Raw genomic sequence first — 24,122 nt, forward strand, 5'->3', positions numbered from 1 at the left:
TATTAAATCACCTTTCAACTGCTACGTATTTAATTAGCAACAATTCATTACTTTAATATTCTTTTCTAGAACATATTTTAAAATAGTATCTTCAACTAACATTGAACTATTATTAAATCACCTTTCAACTGCTACGTATTTAATTAGCAACAATTCATTACTTTAATATTCTTTTCTAGAACATATTTTTAATGTTATGTAAACATAAATATAAAATACAGACATTTTTTTGTGTTTTCATGAGACATGATTCTTGGTAAAAGCCGTTGACTGCTTTCCTATTGATTAAATCTTTTACTTCTATCCTCAGGAAACGGCTTTCATAACCCTGATGAATATTTTGCTGAGATTGAAAAACTTCAGTATCAGGTTTATATATTTGTTTTTCAACACTAAGGATATTTCAAAATTTATCGTAACAAAAAGTGGTAAATTCAATAGAAAAATATAGTTCTAAAAAAAACGTAATTTTACCATCAGGTACAAACTTTAATAAAACAACTGGTAAAATGGAGTGTTTAAACTGTGATATATCGAAAGTATTTTATGTAATATTACCTACCAACATGTGTGTGAGATCACTTCACTACGATCCTTCCTAACGTCTCTACGGGTTATTTTCGGAATGTGATAATCTTTAAGATATGTGATCTAACCAACGCTTTTAAAGAAAGAAATATATCGTTATATAGGTTAACGTTATATTATTGGATATAACAAGGGAATTCCATTTCTGTTTAGGATAATATCAACCACTCTAACACCATACTTCTATTTTGTGTCGTGTAACTAACTTATGTTTTTCATAACAATATATATGTGCAAGGAACTCAACGTCATAAACCCTCAAGTTTAGCCTTCGAGTGTTTTCTTACCGTCAAGTTCATAAACGCAGATTGAGTAACTTACCATTGTAGTGATCATGCCTACGATACCTGCTTAAGAAAGGTTTTGTGATTTTTCAAAACATAATTTACATGTTTACATTATACGCGTGACAGAAAACTTAATGAACTAGCTAACGCATTGGTCGTGCACTCTGTAATAGACTGTACTGGGTAATGAACCAGGCAAGATTTCTTTCACAGTCTGTATTCATTAATGAACTGGCCAAGTTCTCTATATTGGATTTTACTGGCTAATGAATTGATCAAGTTCTTTGAACTCGACTGCATTGGCTACAATAGCTAACGAATTGGCCAATCTCTATGTTTCACCGCACTGGGTAATGATCAAGTTAAGTTCCCTATAATGCTTTGTAGTGGTTAAGAGATTGGTTAAGTTCCCTGTAAGTGATTGTACTGGTTAGTTTATTGGTCTAGTTCTTTGTAATTGACTAAGTGTACTGGTTAATGAACGGTTCGAATTCTCTATAATAGACTATTGGCTAACGAACTAACCGAGTTCTTTGTAAGCGACTGACCGTACTCGCTAATAAACGGTTCGAATTCTCTATAATAGACTTTATTGGCTAACGAACTAACCGAGTTCTTTGTAAGCGACTGACTGTACTGGCTAATAAACGGTTCGAATTCTCTATAATAGACTTTATTGGCTAACGAACTTACCGAGTTCTTTGTAAGCGACTGACTGTACTGGCTAATAAACGGTTCGAATTCTCTATAACAGACTTTATTGGCTAACGAGCTAACCGAGTTCTTTGTAAAGCAACTGACTGTACTGGCTAATAAACGGTTCAAATTCTCTATAATAGACTTTATTGGCTAACGAACTAACCGAGTTGTTTGTAAGCGACTGACTGTACTGGTTAATAAACAGTTCGAATTCTCTATAATAGACTTTATTGGGTAATGAACTAAACGAGTTCTTTGCAAGCGACTCTTACCGGCCAACACAAAAGTTGTTGTTGTAGTTTGTTTTTTGTCTATTTACACTTAACAATATAGGTTTTATGTGTTCAACTTCAATGGAAGTTCTACTATTTTTTGAGTTTTGAATTACATGTTAAATTTTCATTGCGTAGACCTGGTAAAATTTTAAAAACTCCTAATCTAATTATATATATAATAATCCTAAATTTTGTACATTTTTATCGTAAAATCAAAGTTTAAGTTAATTTTACAGCATAAAGTTTCAACATTTTAATTTTTTACATCGTGCAACCATTTTATAATGTTGTTAATATGTGATATATATTTTCTCTTAGAAAACTGGCATTTTCTTTGCTGATAGTTCTAGTCGTTGCTGAAATTCTTTCACATCTTGTCAGCATTTTCCAATTTTGTCTCAAGTAAGTTCTAAAGCTTAACATATTACAATAAAATATTTTCCCCGTTTTTACAGAGAAACGCCTTTGAGGATTACTGCAAAATTTGCTTGTGTTCTTGCAACTAATTTGTGTGACGTAAGTGGTAATAACAAAAACGTTTTCTTTATTCTTTTGAATAAATAATAAGGCTTCTTTCACAATGACTGATTTTTAAGGCTCTAATAACATAGCATATATATATATATGCCAGTTTATTGCAAAATAAAAGCAAAACAACATGAACATAATTATTTTCCAGAAAATGGTTCTTAATGAAATCACATTTAAGTATTTTATGTTGTTCTATTTAATTTTTTCTTCTAATAATTGTTGTTTTCTTTCACTTAGTAAATGTTTTGTCATGAATATTTGGAAAGTATAGGAAAAGTGAACGAAAGTGTTCATGATTTATGAATATCTATAGCTAATGTTGTTTAAAACTAAATAAGTTTAACTCACAGAGTTGTCAAGTCCATGTTTTTGACAATAATTTGGGCTTTCTTTTACTCTTTTCTTTATATTTACAATCACCTTAATATTTGTTTCTATTCAAACTTATTCACAATAATTAGTTAAAAAGTGCCTTGTTTTGGTCATAACAACGTATGTGTCAATAGCGTATCTTTACAAATAACATTATATATCATAAATGTTTGCTCTTCAAGTTCAATTAAAATGCGTCTAAATATGTTATACAATACTATTAATCAGACTAACTTTTCTAGAATAAAAATTAGAACTTTTTATGTTATCCTGAATTCGCATCTACAAGGCTTAAGACTTTCCAGAATAAACATTCTCACTTTTATCTTATGAATGTTTCACCCTTACAAGGTTCAAGACTTTTGGAACAAGCATTATCACTTTTATCGTATATGACTCACCTCTACAAGGATTAGGACTTTTCCAGAATAAACAATAGCACTTTTATCTTATATATAACTCACCTTTACAAGGTTCAAGAATTTTCTAGAATAAATAGTAGCACTCTTATCTTATTTATAACTAACCTCTACAAAGCTCAAGACTTTTCCAGAATAAGTATTAGCACTTTTTATCTCATCTTAAACTCACCTTTACAAGCCTCACAAGGTACACCACGGCCAAAAACTCTCAAGTAAAACAGCTGTCCGGACTCTAAGGTCTGTGATGTCCAGGCTGTGGTGGCTCTGTTGTCTGAACAGCATTCCTGACGTGACGTTACTTCTCCGAAAAATCTTGTGCAACGTCCGTTCTTGTTAACCTTAAACCAGCAGTACCCAGCTGAAGCGATGTAAGAAACGTATAAGTGATAATCAAAAATGTTTCCATGTTTCTTTTCAATTTTGCAATGCACAAACTCAAGATGGCCTAAGAAATCATTTTGGTAAAACATTTACTCAGTTAAAATACAAATCAAACATAATAGTTTCAAATGAAAGATGTGTACAAAATGTTTATATGAAATCATAAACTTAACAAAGTGAACTTTTAAATATTCTAAATTATCAATTCATGATCTAACACTGAAATGAAAGTATGATACACTAGTAAGACATGCAACAATTTACTGTCAGGTGAACACGATACTAAACAATACTTACAAAAGTACTTACCTGATAAAAATTTTATGTTTACGAATTATTGTTGGAAATTTATCTTCAATGTAATAGCCTTTAAAGCAAGACTTTTCTTATTTTCCTTGGCAAGCAAAACGCCATATTTCAACATGAACAAGTTATTCATAATTAGTGTAATATTTTATGTTAACATCCAGCAGTTTAAGAGTGCTCAGGAGATAAATAAATATATTTTTAGATAACAGGAATGCTATCAACATGATCAACTGATGAATAATTAACGACACTACAGGTCATTACACAACTACAATCGGTAATGAATTCTTTAAAAATGGTTTTATAATTATAGTCAACGGATTATTAATGCCTAAACGCAGACCGCTAGTTAGGCAGGCATGTTTTAAACAATTAATACATTTTATTAAAGTATTGAAAATATAAACTAATATAACTATAGAGTTATTTCTCATTTCTTCTCCCACGTTTTTCTCTTCAACGTGATTAGTTTGAATAGTATATGAAAGACTTGCTCTGGAAATATTTTATTTTTTCAGTCAAACAGATTGTTATTTCAACCTTTATTAAACCCAAGTAACTTTGTACTTTTTTACTGCAATTATAAACCAAACAATAAAACTATGTCCTACCGTGTTGACGCCACATATTAATGACCAGATATTATTTAAATATCGACTTGTATTTGCTAGAGATATTAATTTCATAAAATTTTTCATGAAATATGGCAAATGCTCATTTCTTCAAATATCTCATTTTCTTCTCTTCGCCTCTGATTTAAAGAATGAACAATAAATAAAGCATCCCAGACGTGTAGGAAACACAATAAAACACCAAAGAAATGTATCAAAGATACAATAAATAAACCACCATAAAAACGTATAAAAACAAAACGAACAATAAAACACCACAAGAAGCGTATAAAAACAAAACTAACAATAAAACACCACAGAAGTGTATAAAAACAAACAAACAATAAAATACCACAAAAACGTATAAAAACAAACAAACAATATAGCACCATAAAAACGTATGAAAACAAAACAAACGAAAATCCAACACAGATGTATATAAAAATCAAGTTTTTAGTTACTGTTTAAGCAGCAGTCCTAGCATTTTTTTAATACCAAGTTATAATGTTAGTGTTTTAAATAAAAAGACAATCACGTTTTAACACGACGTATTTTCAAAAAAGATATCTCTTTCAACCTACTGAATGAAATCTGCTATGCTATATGGTTATTTCACAAAGCAAGACAGTGTGATTATAAATACTGACATGTATGAATATCCCGAAAAATGATATTTTAAATTATTAAATTCTAAAGAATCTTTTTGTCTTTAAAGCGAAAGAGTTCCATTTTTGATCCAGCTGACTAATTTGGGGAATTTATGGAGCCGCCCAAAAATCAATAATAAATGTTTGAATGAGTTAAATATCAATTTAATTTCTGAATCTGCGAGCCATGACCTGCTGTGTGACGTTTTGTGACTTGTATGTGTTTAAAGTCTGATGCTACCAGGTGAATGGCGTCGAAATATAAAACACTGTATTTTTCAGAGAAGATGAAAGGTTTTCGCTATGCATTGAACACAGAGGACACGGTAGGAAAGTTTAACATGAAAATATAATTATTTGATAAAGAAAAGTTATACATGTAATAACACTAATTCAATTCAACTTTCACTCCAAAGTTCTATAGGTTTCTACATTGCAGTAAGTTTAACTTATAAATCTACTTATAAATAAAACTCATTTCCAAAAAATGTTGAGATTTCCATTTTTCTGTCTGCGAAATTACAGTCAATGAAACGTGCTTGAAAAATCAATGCCGCCAAATAAAAAGCAATAATAATACACTTGTAACATACAATTAGCCCTGTTTCGAAAGAAATAAGCACACAAATCTTTCTATCGTGGTTATTCATCTGTCCCACTAAATTGGCTTTAGTTTTTATTCTGCCTGAAGCAAATGCAGTATTACACAGAAAGGCTCTTTTAGATTTGAAAAAATATGTATATTTTACAATAACGGAATGCCTCATTATAGTGGCACAAGGTGCAGTTTGTACAGAACTTGAACATGTAGAAGCAGCTCCAACTATAGTAACATATTTTATAGTAACATTTTCATTAATGATTTTTATAATGACTCTCAAGTAAATTTCCTAATATCCTAATATCAATTGGCTTTTTATCTTCAGCAAACCCCCCAATGGCACATCGGTATGTCTGCTGACTTACAACGCCAGAAACCGGGTTTCGATATCCGTGGAGGGCAGAGCACAGATAGCCCTTGTGTAGCTTTGTGCTTAATTAAAAAAAACACAAAAAACAAACAAACAATCTTCAGCAAAAATATTCTGTAGAAAACAACAAAATATTAAAAGAGAAAATAAAGAAATATTAGTTTGAAAGTCTTACTCGTGAACACGTGTTCCTCAAATGTATTGAAGTCGTGGATTATGAACCATCGTTAATATTCCTCAAAACATCTTTACTCACTCTATATATGTATCTTCAGTATCTATAGGCTTCCAACCGGAAAAAATATCATCATCTTCTAAGTTCCTCCTTTGTAAAGTTGCATGTCTGCACTCCCAAAATGCGCAAACCACACATTCAAACTTTTCGTCGATATCGATTTTAAAATGCAAAATGCTTCGAATATTGGCAGGTAACATGGTTTTTCATTTTTGATGTGTCGAAATTAAACCTGATGCCTTGTCCATTATCAAACTTCAACTTTACGTACATCCCGCTCATACACTTAAATAAATCCTTCAAAATATAGTAACTTGCCAAAACTTATTCAGAAAAATATTTCGAATTTACATTTAATGATCCATAAATTCTTCCCACTTTTATGTACCTATTTTCGCAGATTTGTACAAAGATTATATATAAATTCCAAGAGGAAAATGTTTTTGTATTGAAAGCCCATTTTCCTTTCTTTTCAGTGATAATAATTAATGCAAACGCATGCTTCAGGAAAAGCCTATTTACTTTTTTATATATTCCAGCTTTTGTTTCATTAAATTTGCAATGGGAAGTCTTCTTAATGTAGGCAATATATTTTGCATTAAAAGCCAGGGAATCCGAAACATTTCTTTATTTTTAGCTAAAGTTTTATATCATTATTTGAGTTACATTTTGTGTGAACACCATACTCGTGTATGGAGGTACGTTATGCTAATATAATAATAAAGTAACATACAACGATTTATAAGCATGATGAAGTGGCTTTATTATTGGGGAACATACAACATGTTTTGACAGAGCATTGGTCAGGTAGAAGACAGACCAATTTTCTGTCGAAACGTATAGTATGTTCCCCCAAAATTTAACCACTTCATTATGCTTATAAATCGTTGTCTGTCAATTTACTATTAAACAACATATTATTTTGGAATGCTTCTCCCTCTTATTTGTTTATATTTAATTTTTTGTTTTAAATTATGTTTCCTTAAGGGTTGAATTGTGTTTAGTGCATGTGAAATTCCATCTTTCGGTCTAAAAACGTCTTAATACGTTATGAACGTTTAAATCATGTGCAACTCCACCTTTCGGTTCCCCCTAGTGGCTCAGCAATAAGTCTGAAGACTTATAGCGAGAAAAATAGGGTTTCGACATCCTTGGTAGGCACAGCACAGATAGTCCTTTGTGTAGCCTTGTGCTTAATAACAAACAAAACCATTTTTCAGTCTCTATACGTCTTAATACATTAAGAATGTTTTCATCGTAGCTCATTTGAAATTCCATTTTTCAGTCTCTATACGTCTTAATACATTAATAATGTTTTCATCGTAGCTCATTTGAAATTCCATTTTAAGTCTCTATATGTCTTAATACATTAAGAATGTTTTCATCGTAGCTCATTTGAAATTCCATTTTTCAGTCTCTATACGTCTTAATACGCTTGAATGTTTTAATCGATACAGCAGAATCGCAATCGTTCACAAAGAGCACTTTTTTATGCCTTTCTAACAAAGGTAAATTTTAGAAATTATGAGTATGCACTGACAGCAATGTGTTTCGTTAACAATTAGTCAACGTACTCTATAAACCCTCTTAACCCTCTTTTCCATATCATTTATCATCTTGACTAAAATATATCAGGTAACTTCATTTTAAATCATTTCCTCAAAAAATGTATAACTAAAATCCGACTACAGTTTTGAGAGAAGAACCTATTTATGCACTTCGATCTTCTCATTTCAGGAAGTTAAAAGGAAACACACCATAATGACTTTCTGCATTAGGTTTTTTGTTTTTACTTCAATATTAACGTAACAGCTAGTTCAATGGAACAATAATGGCAAAATTATCATAACAAGCTTATCACTACAAGACATGTCAATGTGCAACAGAAACTCAGTAACACATAACAATGTAAATAGTAGCTCAGCAACAAAAAGCGATGTCAACAGAAACTCAGCAACACAAAGCAATGTCAACAGAAGATCAGAAACACAAAGTAATGTCAACAGAAACTCATCAACACAAAATAACGTTAGTATATACCCAGCAATAAAAAACATTGCTAGTAGAATCTCAGGTCCACAAATACAATGTCAACAGAAACTCACTTAAAAGCACAAGAGAATTTCAAAATAACCTCACTTAGCAACACAAGACTACGTCAACAGAAACTCAACAACAAAAACAAAGTTAACTTAATATCAACAACTAGTTTGCTGTCTACATACATACTTGGATCAACTGTAAGAAATATACAAATCAACATTTTTTGCCAATACTGATATGACTTATATATTCTCTCTCTCTGAACAAAACCTAAGCTGTACATGTCAAAAGTAGCTGTCAAACTATAAACAGTTTCATGTAAATAATATTTGAGGAATTTATCACTAGTTGAGAAGAACTGGAATGTATTAGACGAACCAATGTAGATGCCTGAGTTATATTTCTAGCTTGAAAGTGTCAATAACTATTTAGAATGAAATAATTTAACTGCATGCCAGAAACGTAGAAACAAGATTAAACATCAATGCTAGAACGCTATCTTTCAATCTCTCTTGATACTCTTTGAATGTGTTAAGCATACACCAAACAACTGAAAAAATCTAGGTTCAAGATAAATGTCTGTTTCCGTGGGTGTTTTTGTATTGTTTTCAAATAATTTTACTAATGGTTTGTTCTGACTTTTCGTGTTTAGTGTAGTGTATTACCTAAGCATAAATTTTAAGTAATTCTGTCTCTTTATAAAAACAATGTAAGAAACATCTATTTCCAATATTCCAACCAAAGACAAAGGTCAAAGGCCACCGACCGCTATTTGGCCGAATGCCAACTTATAGGTCGCCAGGCTGTCAAGTCGAAAAAAAAATTAAATACACACCACGTTTTAGCATAAACATGTGCTGTTTTCAGCCTTAACATACACCACTTCCCGGACAGCATGCTTTCTAGTAATCAAAATATGCTTACTGATGAGTTGCGAAATATGACCCAAAAATTCAAAAGCCAGTTGTACAATTCAAAGAATATTATTTCCTTAACCATTCTCACAGCTTGGGAGGGCTGAAAGATCTGGATGTTTAGAAATATTTGTTACTATAAATCTGTACTTACCGTAAAGGCAGACCTTACACAAATTTTATGAATGCAAAGTAAATTTTCGAAATTGTTGACTTCTGAGATGCCAAAAACTACAATTCTTGCCTTCTTCAGTAAATATAACTCAAGTTTATGAACCCTGTAATTCTGTATTAGATAATGTTTTTGTAAGGCCATGCAAGTTTCTAATACCTTACTTATGTACTCCATGTGAAACTTTTGTTGTTATTCCTAAGAGCACTAAATTGATTTTAAAGATTATTGCAAGTAGAAACTAAATATTATTAGTATTACTATATTTGGCGTATATTTGACTTTCAGCCAAACTATTTCTGTTCCAAGTCATATACAAACTTCCGAAATATTTCATTCTGCGACCGATAGGAATAGTCTCAACGTTTTGAGTAAAATTTGTGAGAATCATGTATCACTACAAGCACTATGGAGCCTCGTTACTTTGTTACCCTGATTACGGACAGGTAGTAAAACTATAAAACTGTTTTTTGTTATGTGTTATTCTCCCTTAAACTATCAAGTGTTTAAGAATTTTATCACACCCGAATGTTAAAAAACCGTAGTCTTATAAAAATATATACAATTGCCGTAAAAATATCACAGAATAGAAAAATCCCACGTGATTACAATTCATTGAGTAACAGAACTAGATAATTTTAATTTATAGTTTTGAAATTTTATAATTTTGCTTAAAAATTGGCTTTTTTTAAATAGATTTATCAAGTATATTTTCTAATGCATTGTTACCGAATTCAATTTTTTTTTTTTGCTATTCTCCAATTGTTAAACAACCACATATGTATTGAAATTGAAAGTTAATCAAACTGCACTATAAGATAAGAAATAAACATGTATTTTTCTTTCTTTTCTCTCCTAAAACTAGAAACTGCAGTTTGCGTGCGAAAACCAAGACGTCATAAACACTCATTACGTAGCCTTAGATTCCGATAAGAAACGATTTACATTAACTTAATCCCGAGCGCTTTTCACTTTCTATCGTTATCTTATTGGTCGAGTGACAATTAACTATCGACTAGAAAGTGCAGTTTGTGCAATGAATGCGATTTATCTCGCGAAATCTAACATAGATCTTTACCTGAAACAAAGATTATATTTTAACCATTAGAAAGTTGTATAATTTGTTTCGTTATAACTACAAACGAAATTACGTGACAGAGAATAAAGCAGGGTGATTGAAACAATACAATAATATCCAGTCACAGAAACATACACGCACATACCCACATTGTTAATAATTAATAGATTTATTATTAAATGTTCATAATATGGGTGTAATGATAGTTGATATCAAAATTGTTGATTAATTACATTCTTACAGTTTTACATTGTGACACTGCGTTTACCAAAAAAAACAGACATACCTAGTTGTCCTTTTTTATGTAAGTGCGCAAAAGCAAAATAGGTTACAAATATTAACAAATAATTAAGACATGAGAATTAATTACCATGGAAGCCTGTTATCAAATGTTATCTGGGTGTGAAGACACGAAATTGGGTGCTCGATTTCATCAGTCTCACCAAATTTTAGATTAGAAGATAACAGCCGACTGAGTTTTACCAGTGGAAGATTCCTTGATAATTTCTATTTATATAGTTTCTTGTATTTGTTATTAATCAAGCAAAGCAACACAGCGGGCTATATGTGCTCTGCTCACACCCGCAACACGAATTTTAGCGTTGTAAGGAGTGAGACTTGCCACTGAGCTAACCGGGGGTTGGGGGGAATCTATATATGATAAGATCCAACGTGGAAAGTAACTTTGTCCATATATTAATTCGTACGCGAAGCATTATCTGTAACAGAGTCTTTCTCAAAGAAAACTAAGTGAAAAAAGAACAGTTCATTGTTGTTGCCCGATGAAGGCTTCGGTAAGATGGCTGAAAGCTGGCAAATAAAAGCATTTTAACGTAGAGAAAAGTTCGTGGATAATTAATTCTACATGAAAAGAGAACAGTTGCCATAGCACTTCAGAAAAAGTGGCCTTAGACATAATTTTTATAAAACAAAATTAATAAAATTGAATAAATGAAAAATATATTATGGAAAGGAGATCATATTCATAGCTAAGTACGATTTAATCAGAATTGTTTTGGATATGTTAAACCTAGGTATGATTCAGTAGTGACTGATGTGGAAACACAAGGTAAAGAATGAACAATTTGCGATTTCCTGTTAGCATTGTGATGTCGTACACGAAGTTTAGTTTAAACATCACCCACGCCTAAAATATTATCGTGTTTGGTGAAACTATCATGTAAAACCAAGTTTGTGCTTAGAGCTCAATTATGTGATCTCACTTAAGTAGAAAAAAAATGAGGTTCGTTGTGAACTTGATAGAGCATTAAAAGCACTTAACGTACAAAAATGCTGATCTGTTTACAAGGGTCTCTTGCCATCTATTGGAGGCAATTTTAACTATTTCGATGATACAAATTTTACTTGATCGATAAAGTAGATAGATTTGTATATTAAGTTTTCTTTTTTATTGCTTTTTAAATTATTATTTAATTCGGAAAATCGTAAAAAGCTATTCTCAAGTGCATGGAATTATAAAAGCATGTATGGAATGTAACATTTATGGTATGTATGTATCTTTTGTCGCAAATCTATTAAAATAAGTTTGAATTTATTTTTAGCTAGTATAGAGGGAATATTTGCTTTACATCATGTGTGGGAATACTCAGATAAATATTGAAGCTTTTGTTGGTTTTGCTTCAAATTTATGTGCTTTATTACCTTTTCCAGGTAAATTTGTAAAAACACTTATAAGTTTTCTTTCCCGTTGGTTTTAACAGACAAGAAAGAACTCCATAATCATTATCCATATTTACAGGGTTTTTTTTTCCTACCATGTTAAAGAATAGAGTTTTATAATTCTAATTATAGCTGTTAGTCTACAGAGAAAGATGTTAAGTAACTCTCTGCTCTTTACTTTATGTGAAACAATATCATAAGTTTTGTTGAAGCTTATAGCTCTTTGAATGCAAACGAAGTAAAACTTTAACGACTTTTTCTCATCTTAACCCCATATCCCAAACATACTTTCTCTTAAAATCATCTGCCAAACAGATGACGAACAAAGTGCTTACTTACAGTTGGATCCCATCTTTATTTACAATAATGCTGAAATTAAATGCTGTACACTTTTGTTTGATTTTAGTAACATGTCGATGGTGTAATAATACTATGCAAACTTGCTCACTTCGTTTCGCAGGTTTGAGGTAACTAAGGGATAAGTTCCCGTATAAATGTACGTCGGGTTGAAACGGAGATTTACTCAGCTCGTCCCTAACGCTAAAAGCCAGGTTTCGATACCAGTAGTGGGGAAATTACAGATAATCTATTCTGTGGCTCTGTGCTTAACAACAAACAAACAATTTGTTTCTCTGCCTGTCTGTCAGAATTCAGCTTCCAAACTCAGAATACACAATAAAAGGTAATTATCTTGTGTCTTGCTCTTTTGCATTTTTTTTATAATACGTCAATTTTTTTTCCGGAAAATTGAATTTTAGTTTTCGAATGGACAAAAAATGAAGTTCAACAAAAGCTTTCGTGTATGGTAGTGCTTGATTAAAGTGGGTGAATGAGTTCACAAACAAAGCATGAATTTTTAGCAAAAATGTATTATTTTATAATATGATATAGGGAAAATTCATTGACTAATTGACGTTTCATTTTAAAGCTGAAGTTTATACATCTTGGATTTAATAATAACCGTTAGATGGTAGAGAAGCAAGAAAGGGTAGCTGGTATCTAAAGCATTTATGAGCATCAGTGGGAGGAATTTATTCAGATTTATTAGATTTCTGGCAAAGGATCAAAGAAAATAACATTTCTGTACGTAACATTATCAGTGGAATTTGTCCAATGCTTGGCAACAGCAGGCGGTGGGGACAACCACAAGATTTAGCTTTGCCCAATTTGTTGGAAAATATCAGGTAGGGGTAAAAATGGTGGGTAACAAACTAGACCACAGTGGTAAATGAAATCGTACTTCATCAGGAATAGAGAGCTGATCAACAGCCGATCGTAAATGCCAAACTCTGGTGGCTAGTCATTGGCTGAAAGACCATCAGAAGAAACGAGTCCTCAATGTGTCGGAAAGTAGAAAGGCATGTCTCTGTCTGCCCCTGTTTCTTGAATTCTGTCTGGGCTTGGTTCGATAGTGTCAGCTTAAACTTAGGAAACAGCTGGGGTTATGGTAAGAATGTCTGTGGGTGTTACTGATTCTATAGTCCTTTTTTTTTAGTTTATTGAAAGAATTCCTACAATGACTCAACTTGCTTCACCTTTAGGTTCCATCGAGCTTCGCAATGTAAGAAGACGAAAGCTCACTAAGAGGAACCTAGTTTGAAAAGAAAATCTTAGGTGTTAGAGTTCTGAATCTTTTCATTGCTTCATGATCTGCTTTTTCAAACAGTTTGTTGAATACATACTGTGTAAAATGTTTAGGTTTACGTGCTTCTCAATTGATTCACGTGATTCACAACGATCAGGTCTAGTTTGTACTTTTCACTTAACAGACTTGTATTTTGGTCTATTGGTTGTTGAAATGCACATTGTATTTAATTCTTATTTATGTACTTTAAAATTTCCGACAAGCTCTATGGAACCCGTGGTCGTTTTACACGCATTTGTCTAAACTGTTTATGCAACAAACCAGTTGTGCGTCCAAATCTTTGTTGGTTCAGGTCCCTAATAACAACAAAAAACAATGCAACTAACCTCACTAATTCTAATTACAGAAAATTAGGGCTTTTACCCGACTCCTTTACCAGTTTTTTTTTTTTTTTTGGTACACGAACTGTTGTAACAGGGAAATACTTACAATTACTGAACATTATGTAATATGTGTACTCCGCTGGTATAGAAAGTGAACATTATGTAATATGTGTACTCCGGCGGTATAGAATGGTTTTAACACGAATCAGCAATTTGAGAGATAAGAAATGGTGCTTTCTATTTAAAGAGATGTGTCTAAAATAGGTTTTGCTTTGGATGCCTCTTCTTAATGTAATTATATTTCTGTATCATATCACGTCTGCTTTGGTATTATGACATGATCTTCATTTAAAGTTAAAACATGCCTCTCTGTGCTTACATTAGCTATAATATTTCAAGAATCTGGTTATGTTATACGTCTGGTTATAAGTCAGTGCTAGCTGTTCTCAGAACTTAATTTGCCCTTTCTATAGATTATGTGGTAGCACGACTGAGACCTCTTAATCTGAGCATAGATATCACTTAGAATTAACTTGTTTCTTAATTTTAGTCTTGAGATTTATCGTCCGTAAGTTTACCAGTTGGTTGTTATTCCTGTTTCTAACAAATCTCGACCCAACTCTTACACAGTTTGGGTATACAAACGAGCAGATATACTGACGATGAGTTTTGATTAAACATAGAAAACCACTGTTACAATAAGAGCTTTAAAAACTGCAAGCAACAAATGGGGTTGAGTGTTAGTTTTTTTACCATTAACGGGATCTTTATACAATTTACTTACTCCAAAATAAAACAGGATTAAACCTAATCCATTTGAAATGTCAGAAGTGCCACACCTTTTAAATAATATGAATAAGTTTCTACTTCTTTAGATAGTTTAAACCAAGTCCAGCTGACATTACTATCATATATACAAAAAACAATCAAATAATGGCGTTTAGAATGGTTTTACATGACCGACCTCTAGTTTTTATGGTCAGATTTTAAGCTATTAAGTGCTTGACAAAATAATTTATATTTGTTTTCGAATATTCGCACAAAACTACTCAAGAACTATCTGCACTAGCCGTCCCTAGTTTTTTAAATGACAGCCCAGAAGGAAGGCAGCTAGCCAGTAGCACCCACTGCCAATTCTTTTGTCTGACTGAATAGTGGGATTCTATCGTCATCCTTATAACGCAATCATGATTCAAGAGTGTAGAACGTGATGTTTTTTTCTTAATGTAACCGGACACACAGATCACTACAGCACGCTAACAATTTGATCACGCTCAGCCCATTACAATTTATTTGAACAGAGGTTAGAACTTACAACCCTTTTCAAACATCAGATGTTTCTATTAGGAAAAAAAACTACCTTCATTTACTTTACATGTTTTAAAAGTAAAAAACTGTTGAAGCTTACTGCATCTTTTGCTTAAGTGAAAATTTAAATATATACTTATATTGTAAATTTATATTTCGAAATTTGCATTTTTAGCAACATTAAATTCTGACCAGTGTTAACGATCATTTTAATTTTACGAGTGTAAACAAAGGAATGCTTTGGAGATAATTGTTTCTATTGGCACGCACAAAATACACGAAGCACTAACATTGAAAAATAAAACAAGAACTGTAACGTAAATGACGTACACAACACGAATAATGGAAATATTTGTGTATTGTGGATTAAAGTGCTTAAATCAATTCGTTCGGCAAATATAAAATAACGCTGGGTAATGCGAAGTAAACATATAACATCTACACGAAGCAACACTTAAATAAAACATAAACATTACGAAATTAAATGAAATAGGTTACACCCATTAGCAATCTTATTCAATAACTCCATTGATAACTTATTGTACTCAGTTGAACGTCTAGATCGTGTAATTAAATTACTATATGCTCTTTCAGAAAACCAATAAAATTTAGAATTTTAGTTTCCATGTTTTCAAACAAAAGAGAAGGAGCTTAAACATGATTGCGTTCGTCAAACTGATGTATTTCTCACATTTTTGTTACATGATTTTACATTTGATGCAGATCACGAGCAGAAAGTTAAAGTTATTTCGGCTAGGTGTCTGTTAACATACTGATTATTGGTAATGCTAGAGCAACGGTTCTCAATCTGAGATGCGCGTGCTCCTTTCAGGTGTTCTGAAGAAAGGTTGCATGATTACGGAAATGAAGCAGTAGCACGGTATATAGATACCATTGTAGTCCACCAAGATATAAAACCCGGGAACAATAAAGTTTGAGATCGTAAGGAACTTTCTTTTTGTATTCGAGTTCAATATATTCCCTGACAGAGACGATCTGTAACAGTGTCATAACTGGAACGTTTTGGATGAGAAGACTCACGCATAGGATGTTTGTCTTCATTACAGAAATTTTGTAAAATATTAACAATAATTCAAGTAGTTTTGTTACATAAAGTGCCAAAGAAAACTTTATAATAGATAAGGATTTCTACATCAAAATCATGCCATTAAGGATAATACATTATAAGTATGGCCCCAGTTTTCAATGTCACTAGTTTTAGTTTTTCATTGGAACTATAGGTTTCACAAACTGCGCCTTTTTCAACCAAATACCTGGTATGTGACACAGTAAAAAAGCCTAAAAAAGAGAATAAGATAATGCGAAACATTTTTATTTTGACTATTTTAATAAATATTGTTGTTTTTGTTTTCATAGTGCAAAACTACACATTGGGATATATGCACACTGTCCACTGTGGGGTATCAAACCTGCATTTCAGTACTGTTACTCCCTAAACATACCACTGACCCACCGGGGGGGGGGGGGGCTTTATCAAATAAAAACTCAATAGAATAAATGATTTATGGTCAGTATGTCCGTTAGAGGTTGTTGTTACTACTGCAATGTAAACTTGGAGCTGTTGCTGTTATTCAAGACGTTCTTTTCACATTTTTTTCAATTGTACAAACTTTGAAAAGTGAGTACTTCACTTTTGAATAAGACAATAACAGCTACAAACGCTTCATAATTTTATTAGGTTATGTATACAACTCTGTACATCTGCTATCTGTTTGAAAATAAAAACAGAAAAGACGTAAAGTCAGCTTCCCAAGTTGAGTATAGAGAATTCCGCTGAAACAAGCGATCTTGACGTTTATAAGCCCTCTCTACAAGGGACATAGAATTATTCGACAGCATTCCCGTTGTACACGAAAATTCCTTGAAACTGAATTAAGAATACAGTCGGTTTGTTTTCTCACTCATAAGTATAATTCTCTTTATTTCATTGTCATCTAAGACGTTCATTATTCTACGTGGTTCTTGTACTTCTACGTCTATATTCACTCTTATTTGTAAGTAAAAAACTATTAAGTAGAAAGATATTTCTGAACTAGTAAAAAGTTGCTTAAACCTATTTTTGTGCGGAGGTCATGGATCATTTAGAAGTTATTTCTTCGTGTACTATAAGGCAGTAAATAAATTATTCCTTCTATTATAATCCAGTGAAATAAACCATATTTATAAACGTTGTTATAAAACACTTATAAGTTTATTAAACTTTAAAATAGCCCAAAGTCATAAAAATATTCATTGCGATTTATTTAAACGAATAGAAGTGTCCATGGAACACTTGATTTTTTTTTCTTTGTTACATCCAGAATTTAATAAGCGTTTCATGTTTTACTTAATTTTTAAAGATATTTCGATTGTATGGAGGCTTTACTCTTCCAAGTACTAAGCAGCTCACACGAAACTTTATATAAAGAGGTTGAATACCTTACATTTAAACGATTTTGGACCCTCACTTCGTCGTTACAGTCCATGTCGCAAACGTCCGGTCATGCTCTACCTGATGACCGTGCACGTTCACAATAGCCCTGCAACATAGTTTTAATTTCAGAAGGCTCTGTCGTAAGACTGTCATGCTAGAAGCACAACTATTATCTCTGCTTGCTTTCTATAAAGCATCTAGAGTACGAGGACAACAATTTCCTAACACCCGTTTCAACAATCCGATCGCACAGAAATATATAGGCGCTGCTTCCGGCGAATGAAGCGGTATATCGTATGAAGTACCATAAATACACATTTCATTCTTCAGCTGCTTGAGGTATGCGACAGATGAAAATGGACATGTCGTGGAAGTAAATTATGTACACGTTACTTGTTATCCTTTGAATTATGTTTCTACTGGTCCTGGGGCACGTGAGTAGCTTTTGCCACTGACCTTTGTGTTCGTGGATTTTTCACCTGTTATAAAACGCCGCACTTTGCTCACCACAACTGGAGTATAACTTCTTGTAAGTCGGAAAGGGCTGTTACATACCTTTCCCAAGAGCGATCAATTTTCAGTGGCATCACACTACCTACGAAACGCCAAGTACTATCAAATGTAGTTCTGATGTATGGCGTTACACCACAACATTACATTGGCTGTGGGTGTCACGTAACTTGTTGATTTACTTATTCAAAATAATTTCAATATAGCGTACTTAACCCTGTACATTTGTATATCATATTATTGTATCTCTATTGATTCAATTGCTTGTTTACTTATTCTTGGCTTTGTGTTTTAAGACTTTGATAACATTTCTTACGGTGAAATAGCGAAAAAGAGTAGAAAAAAACAACTTCTCGTTCAAATACGCTAAAATTCACACACATTGTAGACAGTGGATATAGTTGATAACTGTGATTTAATCCTATGGTTTTTAACGAATGAAATGTTAAGAATCACTATACCGATGTTCCGGGATAAATAGGACAGACCAGCATACGGGACTGATCACGTAGGGTTTTTCTAATAACTGTTTTAGTTTGTAGAGTAATAATTAGCGAAATACTTTAGACATAAATTCATACTAAAAGTCAACAAATGATGATATGATATTCATCCAGTTTTAAGGTGAAACTTTGTGTGGGTAAAGAAATGCATCAAGAAATTCAGAGTATTCATTAATAAACTAAATATAAAATTACGCACACCAGTTAACAAATAGCTCTCTTCGAGAACTATAGCTATCAAAAGTAAAAATAGGTGATATATGATAAGACAAAAATTGGTCAAATTTATTATCACTGTAAAACAGGCTGCATAATAGTCAGCAGAGATTTTTTTGATGATATCAAAGTCAAAATAACATGTTTCCAAGTAAGAAGTGTATCTTTAGACAATGTAAAAAAAAAACTATATAAATGTAACAGCGACTAAGGAACATATTTTTCAAATGTCATTGAATATTTCTAATATGCAGAGTCTTGCCATTTCACCACTTGCAAGAATAGCCTGCAAAGCGGCATGTTTGGATATCATATGTTAACAACACACGTCCAAGCCGTCTCTTGAAAACTTTCACCCAGCAAAAAGTGAGTTATTACGTTATGCACTAGAAATGTCACGTGACCTCGTGATGCGTTAGATGTTTGTTTACAACGAGACTACAAGATGCACTATTTCTTAGTGTAATGAGCAAATACTGTGACGTCTTCATGAATTACTGACTACAAGTGAGAGAAGTGTCGTATTACCTTGTGAGGCTCGGTTTCAGATTATCAAAACAAACCCATTTGTTGGGCAAGATAATATTTCTTTACAAATACTTATACATATATATATATTGCTTAAAATTATCATTGAACCCAAGATGCAAACTATAGTTATTTTTTAGCTATCTTCCGATTCTTATTGTTCACTAACACCATTTCACCGGTGGCACGGCATGGTGTGAAAAACGGTTTTGTTAAAGATTTTTCTCCAGAGCCTGTATGTTTTAAACTAATTCTTTGCCTAGGAATTATTCTCATTTTGTTATTTGTTTTCCGCTTGTAAAAGATAAAATTGGAACCATCACAGTCTAGAAATTTAAGGGATATATTTTTCAGTTTTGAAAACATATTAAAGCATTCAGAAGTATCATTACAATGAAATCTGAAGACATTTTATATATTAATTAATCAACATTAATTATAAAAAGTTTTCACTTTTAAAATTATTGAATTAAATGCATCTTTTTCAATGAAACTAATAAGAATAACTGACAACTTATACCCTCAAAAATGTTTTGGAACTAAACAACTGATAGTGTCTTTCAATTTATTAGTACACATATTATACAAGATAGATATAATGGGCTTTTTTAATATCATAAATATATATAGGTTTCAAATTAGCCCTACTACTTGAGGAATATTAACGACAAAACAGGTACACTGAAAACTAGGAAATAGAAAGTGTTTTCAATTCATCAGAGTCAAAGAAGAGAGACTTTCTAATATTTTCAGTGACACCTGCACTCGACTCGCAATCTGAGGGTCGCGGGTTCGAATCCCTGTCACACCAAACATGCTCGCCCTTTCAGCCGTGGGGGCGTTATAATGTGACGGTCAATCCCACTATTCGTTGGTAAAAGAGTAGCCCAAGAGTTGGCGGTGGGTGGTGATGACTAGCTGCCTTCCCTCTAGTCTTACACTGCTAAATTAGGGACGGCTAGCACAGATAGCCCTCGTGTAGCTTTGCGCGAAATTCAAAAACAAACAGTGACACCTATATAAAATTAGGCAGCGTTTAATGTTGAGTAATTTAACAAAATAATAAGATATTTGAGCTTTCTATTAAAAAGGCCCCCTGTTTATTAAAGAGCAAACGAATTACAGGAGTAAACACAAGCAAATTCTTGTTGTGCCTTCTTTATAGTTATTATAGATAAACCAGTTTTGTGGTCCTTTTGATACTTACAAGACTTGAACAATCTTTATTATCCTTACCCACGATCTATTTTTAGTTTTATGCTCTGACTCTTTACTCTTAGAAAACCTGCTGTATGTTCACTGTGTTCAGAATTAACAATACAAAATGTCAGCGTTTAACTTTGAGATAAGTGAAACACGAGAGGTGACACTTGAGATCGCCATTATAAGCAGCCTTTTTTTCTTCAATACACCAAAAATAAAGCTAAGATCAACAAACATGTGCCTACGAAAAACAATTTTCAACTGAACTTTCGCGTTTAATAACATGACTACAAATCTCATAGTTTTGTAGAGCAAACCGAACTTTGTTATTATAAGCGTTATGTTGTATTTTTATCTATCTTGTTTTAAGTTTTCTCGAACTAAAAATAATCCGGTTGAATGCTTGTCATAACTGAATGTCTAATATTATAAAGTAATATTGATCATTGGTGTAAATTTCATAACATAAAACCCTTACCTTCTGCCACTATAATAAACAGCCACAAGGCTGCGAAAGAATAGAACACCACCATGAAAGGGTGCATAATACACGTGCTTGGAATCTCTGCGTCTTTCCACAGCAACCTGCTTCTAGTAGTTCAATCTGTTACTGAGCGATCAATTCCTCTAGTTGTAGTATGTATCAACAGCATAGTACACAGGCGCGCACAGAAGGCACGTGATCCACTGGAGGTGTGGCTAGGAAAGATACGCCTATTCATTCATTGCTTTTATATTAGAAGTTATTTACTTAATTTCACCCAAGGAAAACTGTAAACGTAACAAAGACTTTTAAGGTGGTAACACTTTCCTGATTACGATTAATAAGGGTAAAAACAATAGTTTATTGACTAATGCTGTTCTAGCTTCGGTAATTACATCTTTGTCTAAATGTATTCCTGTGAAGATAAACACCCTGTGTATCTTCATTTGTGATATGCGCACTATAAAACGAAGGTACCTCGTTTTCTAGACATCAGTCTGACTTTAGAATGTTATGATGGCATCAAACATTATTAATAGATATTGCTAAGACTCGAGAACTGTTTGATAACTTGCACACACAGCATATTTATATATCGCAGAAAATGGTATGTGTGAAAATATTGCTGTTTTTCATAATGTTACGTCTCCGTTTGTTAATTAACTTTCCGTAACTTCGTTCCGACGAAATTTTAACAACACAAGTCTTTACTTAATAAAACTGGTTTATTCTTTCCGAATATAACTTTACCGATACACTCAACTTCAACAATCGCGCTAAACAAACACTGTAACAACGAACGTCTACAATACTTCTGACTGCAGTTCAATCACTCACTATCTACACACACATTACACACATTACCGCGTCACGTTGTCCCTCTCTTATATATACCCGACTACCCTATATCTAAATACTAGAGCATTCGCCAAAGTACAGGATAGTTCTAGAAACGTGGCGTCACTGTAGTCATGTGACTCGCTGACGCAACACTAATGTTTGTAAAGTTTCCTGGCTTTAGTAAAGAGGGTGCTTTTTATTTAACTTTTTTTCAAAACTTTTAAAAATTATGTTAAAAAGGACGATTCATACAACCACACAGCATATGCCCAATACGTGACATCCACTATCCAAAGTTATATTTACGAAAGAAAAAGCCATTAAAGTAGATTTATTAAAATATTTCCTCATCAGTAACGTTCTGATACCATAAAGTAATGTTTAATATTCAGTATTAGTTAAGTAACATAAAACCTTTACCTTTTACCACGAAAACTTACAATGGACAAGCACAATGTGAAAATCACACATGGTGATTGGTAGTAATATTCCTCATCGAACTACACTCGTCATAAAGTTAGAATTATATATATTTTATGTGTAGAACAAAGAATTGTTGTTAATATAATTAGGGTTAAAGCATTAAATTAGGATTATATACGAACTGGGGAGGAGATTGGAGACATAGCCTCAGAATAGAAAATTATTGTTGCCTTAAACTGCTGTCCATCATCCATACGATCTTTGGTATGTTGTGCTTTTAACTAGTCAGTTCTAAGGTTACAAGATAATTACACCTGTATCAGTTTTTTTAGATTTTATCTTTTAAATACACTATTAAAATAAACAATATAGAACCATTAATACTGTGTCTGAAAGTTGTCTTACCTGTTGGCCTACTTTCGACCGTGTTATCCTACCAGTTGAAACAAGTACGTCTGATTACTGCTTTAAATTAAACTAGTTGAGCCAGGAAAGAATGAACTGAGTTATAAGCAAGACTTAAAGGGCTAGTAAACGATTTCGGGTACTGTAATTAAAATCGAGGGCTGGTTTTAATATGTGTATGGCAATGGATTCTTTGATGAATAGTTTTGTTTGTTTGTTGAATGTCGCGCAAAGCTACTCAAGGGCTATCTGCGCTAATCGTCCCTAATTTTCAAGTAATAAATAAGAGGAAAGGTAGCTATCAGCATCACAAACCACTAACTCTTTGGCTACTCTTTATCAGCGAATAATGAAATTGAACTTCACATTATAACACCCACGCGGCTGAAAGGATGAAGATATTCAGTGACGAATTTCGATTCCGCGACCCTCAGATTGCTGGTCCAGCGTCCTAACCGCCGGGCTTATGGATAGTTTTTCGCTCATTTTAAGACTTACGGTTAAAAGTGAAATGCTACTGACTGATCATGGTTTGATAGGAAGGCAGTTAGTGGTGTCTTATGACAGTAATATTTACGCTAAAAGATTTTAAAGATCTCGCCTAGCCTAGCCTTTAGCCAGTTAGTTCTGAGCATTGTGGCCAGTAAATATTAATACTCAACGAGCAAGTGTTGATTTTTATTAATTCCTTTCTTATATCTAACGAAACCTGACGTATGACAACTAAGTGCGGAAGTATTATAGACGCAGTAAATTCCTTAACTGAGGGATTGTTGATCCGAGGGGTGATGAGTTATGTATATACTGCTGAATTGTGGCTGCGTCTTTCAAATTTTCAAGGAATTTCATTACGTTATAATTCTTAATTGAACTTCAGTAATTCTTCAAGAATAAGTTTAAAGTTGAGTATTTTAAGAGCTTCAGTTGGTCACACATATATATATATACATATAGTTTAAATATTCTATTTAAATTTTCTTATATAAAACTGTTAAAATGCACGTTAAAGCCGCCATAAGCTGTTTACGTATAAACCAACTAGTTGAATTAATAATGGCTGGAGACGGCTAATAGGTAGTAGTAGA

At 32.7% G+C, this 24,122-nt stretch overlaps 1 protein-coding gene across 1 annotated transcript in view; it reads right to left on the reverse strand.

The window, feature by feature from the left end:
- LOC106458192 (follistatin-like) overlaps positions 1-21,493 on the reverse strand; it is a 71,826-nt gene extending 50,333 nt beyond the window's left edge. The window contains exons 1-2 of the mRNA XM_022384335.1: positions 21,364-21,493; positions 3,344-3,532 (exon numbers count right to left, since the gene is read on the reverse strand). Coding sequence (XP_022240043.1) covers positions 3,344-3,532; positions 21,364-21,430 — 256 coding nt within the window. The 5' untranslated portion in view covers positions 21,431-21,493. The remainder of the gene's footprint in view (positions 1-3,343; positions 3,533-21,363) is intronic.
- Positions 21,494-24,122: the final 2,629 nt, after the last annotated feature.

Source organism: Limulus polyphemus, unplaced genomic scaffold (genome assembly GCF_000517525.1).
Source record: "Limulus polyphemus unplaced genomic scaffold, Limulus_polyphemus-2.1.2 Scaffold427, whole genome shotgun sequence".
In the NCBI taxonomy this organism is placed as follows: domain Eukaryota; kingdom Metazoa; phylum Arthropoda; class Merostomata; order Xiphosura; family Limulidae; genus Limulus; species Limulus polyphemus.